Below are 10,692 nucleotides of genomic sequence, written 5' to 3' on the forward strand. Positions count from 1 at the left end.
CCCCATATCATCAATTGACTCTCTGCAAAGTCTGCATTACATTATGATAATTACACAAAACAATTAATAAAGGTCACCCTAAAGTTATCAGGCACATTTTGTGAAAGTGTATGAGAATATCCCATGGAGACATTACACAGAGAAAGTTGAGTAATTTTCTGCGTTACAATGTTTAAACAGTAGAGGGTATCAGAGGCTTCATAAAACAATCATAAATTATTTTTTTCACAGCTGGTTAGTTTCCCAGGTGAACACTGTTTCATGCAATTAGCTATTTGCTCTAATTGGACTGATGAAAGCCTATAAAATATACTTATCTCCAGCTATGTGGATCCTTGGTTTTGTACTCTCTCTATGGTGGTGTGAAAACGTGCCCTTTGAAGGTTTTTTGTTACCCATTGTTTTTTCTTGGTTTGTTTGCCATGGATCAAGGGTGGAAAGGGTGAGTTTATTAATATAAACTTTTTTTTATGAATTATTTTGCAAATATTTATTTTTATATATTTAACTCTCTCTTTTTTTAATAAATGCTTGTAGGTTACCCTTTCTGGTAAACTTGCTGCTTTTGAGTAATGCTTATGGTTTTAGAGGTAAGCCTTCTCAAGGTCTTCTCAAGGATTTTAAATCTGTGAGGTTTGTCTGTAAGGTCTTCTATTTTTGTCTAATTCACAGATGGTGCTTATTCAAATGCCCACCACTATTGGGGTCAACCTTCTGGTAATATGTTCTCACCTCGTGCAGTCCAGTCTTTGGTGTCAGAGGTCCCTGTGTCTGGGAATCTGCCTAAAGAAGCGGACTCTAGTTTATTAGCTGACAGACCCCTGAAAAGGTTCAGCTTATTCCAATTTGTTAAAGGTCATGTTTCCAGTATGCCTGAATCAACGTTGCATGCTCAAACTGCTCCAAGCAGCTCTGTTTTAGCTTCTTTGCCTCTACCCTTAAATGAACATCAAGCAGGCAGTTTGCCATCACTCCAGGGCTCCTCTGGGTCAATCATTACAGAAACCACTAATGTTGCTACACAAGAAGGTACTAGTTTCCCTGCTTTACTTGGCACTTCTGGCCTGTCCACCAGTATCCAGAGCTCAACTAGTTTGTATATGGCCAGCTCCCAGGAAACTTCTGATTCTACATCAGCACAAGCCACTTTGCCTGTGTCCTCTCAGGAGAGTATCTCTAACAGCAATTCATCTGCTGCAGGAGCCAGTTATATATCACAAGGTAGCCCTGTACCACTTTCAGAAGGCTCGGATCTAGCCATCTCCTCTCAGGGTCAAAGCAGTTACGGTAGTTTGTTTCTGTCTCAAGAGTCCCCAGACTCCTTTAACAAGCTCAGTTCTAGTCAGTCTACCAGTGATCATAGTACCCCCAGTCTGTATGGTTCTAGCTCTCAGGGTAGTTCTGCCATTTTGGGAGGTTATGGCTCTTTATTTCAAGTTGCAAACCAGCTTTTGCCCTCACCCTTGGAGGTTTCTAGCCAGTCTACTAATAGTCAAAGCTCTCCCAACTTGTTTATGGTTGCCTCAAAGAGCAGTTCAGATTCCCAGTCAACGGGTCCTGCTTCACCTCTAGACACACCGGGCAATCTCTCTCTCAGCTTTGATTCTAACCAGACTCAGGGCTCTGCTTCCACTTCTCAGGGCAGCTCTGGGCCTGAGTTCTCTGGAAGTACTTCTAGCCAGGCGACAAGTAGCTCTGGGGCTCACCTTGGGCCCTCTCAAGAAGCAAGCAGCACTTCCAGTGGTTCTGTCCAGCCTCAAGGTACCACAAGTCAGTTTGCCCCTGGGTCTCCATCCTTCTACCCAAGTGTATCCCTATCCTCACCCCAAGGTGCTGCCAGTCATTCAGATACAGTCCAGAGTTCACAGAAGCGGTTTACCTCTAGCTATGGCACCCAGCCAGGGCCTCTTAGACGATTTACCCTGCAAGGAAGTGCCACTTTTGGTGGCTCACTCCAGCCACAGGGTACCACAAGTCAGTTTACCCTGGGTTCTCCATCCTCCTACCCAAGTGTGTCACTATCCTCAACCCCAGGTGCTGCCAGTCAATCTGCTACAGTCCAGAGTTCACGGAAGTTGTCTTCTAGCTCTGGCACCCTGTTGGGGTCCTCTACTCTATTCAGCCATGGTGGATCATTCCAGCCTCAAGCAACTGCAAGTCAGCTTTCCCCTGAGTCTCTATCCTATAAATGTCATTGTGAATCACTGTCATTGCCCCAAAGTGTTGCCAGTCAGTCCAGTTTAGCATATCAAAGCTATTCTAAGTCCCAAAGATGGCAGCCTTCTCAAGGTTTTAAGACCTCTGGTGCAGCTGTATCACAGGTTCCCTCTCAAAGCTCTCCAATGCCAAGTAGAGTATCTTCCCTGTCATCAGCAGGAGACTCATTGGGAGCATCAAGACTGGTTTCTGCACAGGGTGTTGGCACTAGTTATGGTGGATCACACCAGCCTCAAGGTACCACAAGTCAGTTTGCTACTGGGTCTCCATCCTCCTACCCAAGTGTATCCCTTTCCTCACCCCAAGGTGCTGCCAGTCAGTCTGCTACATTCCAGAGTTCACAGAAGCAGTTTACCTCTATCCATGGCACCCAGTCAGGGTCTTCTAGACCACTAATCGTGCAGGGAAGCACCACTTATGGTGGCTCACTCCAGCCTCAAGGTACCACAAGTCCGTTTGCTACTGGGTCTCCATCCTCCTACCCAAGTGTATCCCTGTCCTCACCCCAAGGAGTTACCAGTCATCCTGCTACCGTCCAGAGTTCACAGAAGCAGTTTACCTCTATCTATGGCACCCAGTCAGGGGGATCACTTCAGCTGCAAGGTACCCCAAGTCCGTTTGCTACTGGGTCTCCATCCTCCTACCCAGGTGCATCCCTCGCCTCATCCCAAGATGCTGCCAGTCAGCCTGCTACAGTCCAGAGTTCGCAGAAGCAGACTACATCCATCTATGGCACCCAGTCAGGGGGATCACTCCAGCCACAAGGTACCACAAGTCAGTTTGCCACTGGGTCTCTATCCTCCAACCCAAGTGTATCCCTATCCTCACCCCAAGGTGCTGCCAGTCAGTCTGCCACAGTCCAGAGTTCACAGACGCAGTTTACCTCTATCTATGGCACCCAGTCAGGGTCCTCTAGACCACTAACCGTGCAGGGAAGCACCACTTATGGTGGATCAGTCCAGCCTCAAGGTACCACAAGTAGTTTTGCTACTGGTTCTCCATCCTCCTACCCAAGTGTATCCCTATCCTCACTCCAAGGTGCTGCCAGTCAGTCTGCTACATTCCAGAGTTCACATAAGCAGTTTACCTCTATCCATGGCACCCAGTCAGGGTCTTCTAGACCACTAATCGTGCAGGGAAGCACCACTTATGGTGGCTCACTCCAGCCTCAAGGTACCACAAGTCCGTTTGCTACTGGGTCTCCATCCTCCTACCCAAGTGTATCCCTGTCCTCACCCCAAGGAGTTACCAGTCATCCTGCTACCGTCCAGAGTTCACAGAAGCAGTTTACCTCTATCTATGGCACCCAGTCAGGGGGATCACTTCAGCTGCAAGGTACCCCAAGTCCGTTTGCTACTTGGTCTCCATCCTCCTACCCTGGTGTCCCCCTCGCCTCATCCCAAGATGCTGCCAGTCAGCCTGCTACAGTCCAGAGTTCGCAGAAGCAGACTACATCCATCTATGGCACCCAGTCAGGGGGATCACTCCAGCCACAAGGTACCACAAGTCAGTTTGCCACTGGGTCTCTATCCTCCAACCCAAGTGTATCCCTATCCTCACCCCAAGGTGCTGCCAGTCAGTCTGCCACAGTCCAGAGTTCACAGAAGCAGTTTACCTCTATCTATGGCACCCAGTCAGGGTCCTCTAGACCACTAACCGTGCAGGGAAGCACCACTTATGGTGGATCAGTCCAGCCTCAAGGTACCACAAGTAGTTTTGCTACTGGTTCTCAATCCTCCTACCCAAGTGTATCCCTATCCTCACCCCAAGGTGCTGCCAGTCAGTCTGCCACAGTCCAGAGTTCACATAAGCAGTTTACCTCCATCTATGGCACCCAGTCAGGGGGATCACGCCAGCCTCAAGGTACCACAAGTCAGTTTGCTACTGAGTCTCCATCCTCCTACCCAAGTGTATCCCTATCCTTGCCCCAAGTGACTGCCAGTCAGTCTGCCACAGTCCAGAGTTCACAGAAGCAGTTTACCTCCATCTATGGCACCCAGTCAGGGGGATCACACCAGCGTAAAGGTACCACAAGTCAGTTTGTCACTGGATCTCCATCCCCCAAACCAAGTGTATCCCTATCCTCACCCCAAGGTGCTGCCAGTCAGTCTGCCACAGTCCAGAGTTCACATAAGCAGTTTACCTCCATCTATGGCACCCAGTCAGGGGGATCACGCCAGCCTCAACGTACCACAAGTCAGTTTACTACTGGGTCTCCATCCTCCTACCCAAGTGTATCCCTATCCTCACCCCAAGGGACTGCCAGTCAGTCCACTACAGTCCAGAATTCATGGAAGCAGTTTACCTCCATCTATGGCACCCAGCCAGGGTCCTCTAAAATATTAACCTTGCAGGGAAGCACCGCTTATGGTGGATCACTCCAGCCACAAGGTACCACAAGTCAGTTTATTACTGGGTCTCTATCCTCCTACCCAAGTGTATCCCTAGCCTCACCCCAAGGTGCTGACCGTCAGTCTGCCACAGTCCAGAGTTCAGAGAAGCAGTTTACCTCTATCTATGGCACCCAGTCAGGGTCTTCTAGACCACTAACCATGCAGGGAAGCACCACTTATGGTGGATCACTCCAGCCTCAAGGTAGCACAAGTCGGCTTGCTACTGGGTCTCTATCCTCCTACCCAAGTGTATCCCTATCCTCACCCCAAGGGACTGCCAGTCAGTCTGCTACAGTCCAGAGTTCACAAAAGCAGTTTACCTCTAACTATGGTGGCCAGTCAGAGGGATCACTCCAGCCACAAGGTACCACAAGTCGGTTTGCTACTGGGTCTCTATCCTCCTACCCAAGTGTATCCCTAGCCTCACCCCAAGGGACTGCCAGTCAGTCTGCTACAGTCCAGAGTTCACAAAAGCAGTTAACCTCTAACTATGGTGGCCAGTCAGAGGGATCACTCCAGCCACAAGGTACCACAAGTCGGTTTGCTACTGGGTCTCTATCCTCCTACCCAAGTGTATCCCTATCCTCACCCCAAGGGACTGCCAGTCAGTCTGCTACAGTCCAGAGTTCACAGAAGCAGTTTACCTCTAACTATGGCACCCAGTCAGGGTCTTCTAGACCACTAACCATGCAGGGAAGCACCACTTATGGTGGACCACTCCAGCCTCAAGGTAGCACAAGTCGGCTTGCTACTGGGTCTCTATCCTCCTACCCAAGTGTATCCCTATCCTCACCCCAAGGTGCTACCAGTCAGTCTGCTACAGTCCAGAGTTCACGGAAGCAGTTTACCTCTAGCTATGGCACCCAGTCAGGGGGATCACGCCAGCCTCAAGGTACCACAAGTCAGTTTGCTACTGGGTCTCTATCCTCCTACCCAAGTGTATCCCTATCCTCACCCCAAGGGACTGCCAGTCAGTCTGCTACAGTCCAGAGTTCACAAAAGCAGTTTACCTCTAACTATGGCACCCAGTCAGGGTCTTCTAGACCACTAACCATGCAGGGAAGCACCACTTATGGTGGACCCCTCCAGCCTCAAGGTAGTACAAGTCGGCTTGCTACTGGGTCTCTATCCTCCTACCCAAGTTTATCCCTATCCTCACCCCAAGGTGCTACCAGTCAGTCTGCTACAGTCCAGAGTTCACGGAAGCAGTTTACCTCTAGCTATGGCACCCAGTCAGGGGGATCACGCCAGCCTCAAGGTACCACAAGTCAGTTTGCTACTGGGTCTCTATCCTCCTACCCAAGTGTATCTCTATCCTCACCCCAAAGAGCTGCCAGTCAGTCTGCCACAGTCCAGAGTTCACAAAAGCAGTTTACCTCTAGCTATGGCACCCAGTCAGGGTCTTCTAGACCACTAACCGTGCAGGGAAGCACCACTTATGGTGGATCACTCCAGCCTCAAGGTACCACAAGTCAGTTTGCTACTGGGTCTCTATCCTCCTTCCCAAGTGTATCCCTATCCTCACCCCAAGGGACTGCCAGTCAGTCTGCTACAGTTCAGAGTTCACAAACGCAGTTTACCTCCATCTATGGTGCCCAGTCAGAGGGGTCACTCCAGCCACAAGGTACCACTAGTCAGTTTGCTACTGGGTCTCTATCCTCCTACCCAAGTGTATCCCTATCCTCACCCCAAGGGACTGCCAGTCAGTCTGCTACAGTCCAGAGTTCACGGAAGCAGTTTACCTCCATCTATGGTGCCCAGTCAGGGGAATCACGCCAGCCTCAAGGTACCACAAGTCAGTTTGCTACTGGGTCTCTATCCTCATACCCAAGTGTATCCCTATCCTCACCCCAAGGGACTGCCAGTCAGTCTGCTACTCTCCAGAATTCATGGAAGCAGTTTACCTCCATCTATGGCACCCAGTCAGGGTCCTCTAAAATATTAACCATGCAGGGAAGCACCACTTATGGTGGATCACTTCAGCCTCAAGATACTACAAGTCAGTTTGCAGCTGGGTCTCCATCCTACTCAAGTGCATCCCTATCCTCACCTAAAGGTTTTGCCAGCAAAGCAGTTCAAAGTTATGCTGTGGCCCGAAACCAGAAGTCTCCAATATGGCGACCATCAGAACCTATTCAGACCTCGGGTGCAGCGGATTCACAAGGAGCATCCAGTGTTTCTAGCTATGGTTCTGTTTTTTAGCCAGAATACATATGCTTCTAAACCATCCCACAGCTTGTCCTCAAGCCGTTATGTCAATGGCTAAGTGACTCTAGATACCTGCCACACTAATAAATGTTTGAAATGGCAGTTTGTCTTTTTTTTTTTTTTTTCCCCATGATCTGCTTTTTAGACATCACAATTTAACTTTAGTCTTAGTATTTCTTAATGTAAATTTGACAAATGTTTTGTAGTAAGAGTATCCACAATTGGCATATGCATGATTTGTGTTAAAATATTGGAGGTCTTCAAATTGAAGCATGAGGTACTCAAGTGAAGTTTATGGTTGCAAACTTCCCTATTTATTATATAGTCTGAATCCTCCAGGATTCTTAAAAGAGTAGGTGAGAATTATCAGGATTATGTACTAATTCTTGTGAGATTTGCACATGTTTCTTGGTGAAAAGTCAAAGGAGTAGTATTTCTGAAACCTCATTATCTGTAAAAGGATGGGTGACCACTTTTGGGATGGTGTACTGCTTCCATCCAAGTGCTCAGTTAATGGCTTTTTTTTTATCCCAGGATCTTACAGGAATGTATACGGCAAACAAAAGAGTGAGGTGGGTGTTTTCAAATAGGAGTAAACTAGGTTTTGTTGGGTTTGAGCTGCTGGTTGAACTACTGTAGAACAAATTGTTGAAAGTGTAGAGATGAGATGGTATAGTTAATATATATTTTTTTACATTTATATAGTGCTTTTCTGGTTCCTCAAAGTGCTTTACATAGGGGTGGAATCTACTCAACCACCATCAATGTGCAGCATCCACCTGGATGATGTAACTGCAGCCATATTGTGTCAGAACACCCACCACAAACCAGCTGATAAGTAGAGGGGAAACTGGGTGATAAAGCCAAACAGAATAGGGGGATTATTAGTACACTCTAAAAACTCCAATTAATAAAATGTTGGAAGAGAAAAAAATATATGTTGAACTAATTTTCTTGTGCTTAGTTAAGAAGACGTATTATATTAAGTCTGCAAAAATATATTTGAAAAACATTAAATGAGTTTTATTGGAATTTTCAAATCCAGTTAACATTTAGAATTGCAAATGTTGACTGGACTAAAAAATGCGACTCTGTCAATATTTTATAAAAGTAGGCTATGGCCAACACTATTTTACTATGGTAAATAGATTTTTGTTTGTGCTGTTGAAATGGGCTGTTAGAAACATTTGATAATGACCTATATCAGAACAATATTTGGGAAATTAGATGTATTTTCGATGTTTTGTTTATGATGGTATCTGCATTATGATGAGAAGATGGATCCTATAACACTTATATATTAAATATACATAATTCATGAACATATGTAGTTAATTGTGGCATTTAATCTGCCTAATTTTAATGAATACCTTCAAGAGCTTGTTTGACTACGCGGCAGGATCTGTACTGCTCGTTTGATTTCGCGGAAGGATCTCTGGAGTACTTGTTTGGTTTCGCGGAAGGATTGAGTGCAGTTGGGTGCAGTTCACACATCAGGTAAGTGTTAATGAATAAACTGCAGACAAATATGTTGAATATATTAGGCTTGTGTGGATATTTAACGTTAGAAGTGAAGTAAGAAGTAAATTAAAAGTAAATATATCCAAGGGAAATGGGAATTATTTAGGCCTAAGTGACGTCTATGTCAAGTTGTCAAGTTCACTCGTCATCGAATAAATTATTTACGTTACGTTAATGTTGTCTTTAACCATGTTTAAGTAATAATACATCATTTTGTTTTAAACTATAATACTATATAATGTATTTTAGATTTAATCTCAGCGTGTTGTGTGCTATTTTTGTGTCAGACAAACTTTCTCTCATTAGCTATAGGCCAAGGTGGTGATTTTTTATGTGAGCAAATTTACTGAAACATGTCAAACGTATAACTTAATGTAGGCCAAATAATGTACGCTATTTAGGGTTACGTGGTTGTGTTGAACGTGATTTTTCGTGTTCCAACGTTTGAAATTATCCCGAAAAGTTAAGGGAACAAAATAACCATGAATACTATGGTAGTAAATGGTTGGTCTATCTGCTTTGTTACAAACATTCTTCCAAATTTCTAATTTTGTGTTCAGCAGAACAAAGAAAATTATACAGGATTTGAACAACATGAGGGCGAGTAAATGATGACAGAATTTTCATTTTTGGTGAACTATCCCTTCTCCAAAAACACTGGCAAGTAGCAAGAATGCTCCACTGTATCTACTTTGACTGTGTGTGTATTTTCAAAATTAAAGGTGCATTAAAGACATTAAATAATAAAATGACCAAAGCCATTCTTACTTTTCTTTAAAGAAATTTGAAATGAATTCTTATGAAAATGTATTGTTTGTATGACAAATGTTATAAATGCAGATGAAACAATGTTTTTTCATTTGTTTTTATCCTCGCTATAACATGTTGTAACTAGTTCCACTGCAATTTCTAGTAACAATTAAAACCATTTAAAAATGAAACCCTTAATTAAAACGTTTTAGTTGAATTAATTATAAAAACAGGTTGCGTAAACATACATTTTAAAGTTGAAGTCAAGTTTGAGCCAACTAAAAATTATTAATTCAATTAACTTTAAAAATAATTGAGCAAACGTACATTTTAATGTTGAAGTCAAGTTTGAGCCAAATAAAAAATATGAATTCAGGTAAAATTTTCTGGAACGAAATTGAGTGAACGTGAAAAATCTGTGGAACTAGTACTAAATAATAATTAGTTGAAAGCACTAAAAAAAAAATTACAGTGTAGGGCCATGATGGACAGAAGCCAATGGGCAAATTTGGTCAGGATGTCAGGGTTGCACCCCTACTCTTTGTCTGAAGGATATCCTGGGACTTTTAATTACCACAGAGAGTCAGGACCTCGGTTTAATGACCCATCCGAAGGACTGTGCTCTTTCACATTAGTTTCCTCATCACTATACTGGGGTGTTAGGACTCCCTGCTGGCCTCACTAAAGGGTCCTGCACACTGTGCGATTTTTCAAAATCCTTTGCGAATGTCCCTTGTCAGACTGTACGAACATGATCACCATGTCACACTGTAAGATCTCAGTTAACATTAATGTCAGACTGCACGATAGTGAAGGCGCGCTAAAAACGGACGCGCGCAAGAAAACTCACCCGGAGTTTTATATCATCAATGAATGCCGCGTTCAGTGACAGTGAGCTGCATTACACACGGGACTGAAATGCTTGCTACAAAGAAATCTCTAGCACTCGTTTTGGTCATAGTTTGTCTTGAAAAACGGAGATATTTGACTGTCGTCGTAGGAGAAGTCACACTGCAGGATTCTGTGCCAAATCTTCTAACACTGCCAGAATTTCGTCTGAGGTAAAGTTTGATCGCAGCGCTCATTAATCGGCTGCCGGTGAACATGTCAAACTAACGACCAAAGACGTCAGATTTTAGCCTAGGATCAGAGGAATCTTTTAGGATTTGCTTAATTTGTCCCAGACGGCCAAATCGTGGCCAAAATCGCACAGTGTGCACCCGGCTTAACACCTTTACCAGCAGCAACCTAGTTTTCCCCAGGAGGTCTCCCATCCTATTAATGACCCGGCTCAACCCTGCTTAGCTTCAATGGGAAACAAGTCTTGGGCTACAGGGTGATATGGCTTCTGGTTAGTTGTGATTTTGCTGTAAAAACACACTTTATGTTCAGCTAACAGGGGAGCTCCAGTAACACACGTCTCTAAAGTGGATTTACATTAAACCATATACATAAAGCTGTTTATTAAATGTTTAACATCTGGCAGGAAAAATTTCGATAAGTATTGCAGATAAGCTCATCCAATCATGAAATAGACATCTAAATGAGCGTGAGTGGAATAATGTAGTAAAATACACTGTTGTCAACACTGCTTACATTACAT

The 10,692-nt window shown here is 44.6% G+C and overlaps 1 protein-coding gene across 1 annotated transcript; it reads left to right on the forward strand.

Annotated features, from left to right (window-relative positions):
* Positions 1-340: 340 nt before the first annotated feature.
* Positions 341-6,920, forward strand: LOC137064926 (pneumococcal serine-rich repeat protein-like). The gene is made up of 3 exons (XM_067436484.1): positions 341-442; positions 538-590; positions 673-6,920. Exons 1-3 carry the CDS (start codon positions 423-425, stop codon positions 6,810-6,812), a joined length of 6,213 nt encoding a protein of 2,070 aa, XP_067292585.1. The 5' UTR covers positions 341-422; the 3' UTR covers positions 6,813-6,920.
* Positions 6,921-10,692: the final 3,772 nt, after the last annotated feature.

This window comes from Pseudorasbora parva, chromosome 25 (genome assembly GCF_024679245.1).
Source record: "Pseudorasbora parva isolate DD20220531a chromosome 25, ASM2467924v1, whole genome shotgun sequence".
NCBI lineage: Eukaryota > Metazoa > Chordata > Actinopteri > Cypriniformes > Gobionidae > Pseudorasbora > Pseudorasbora parva.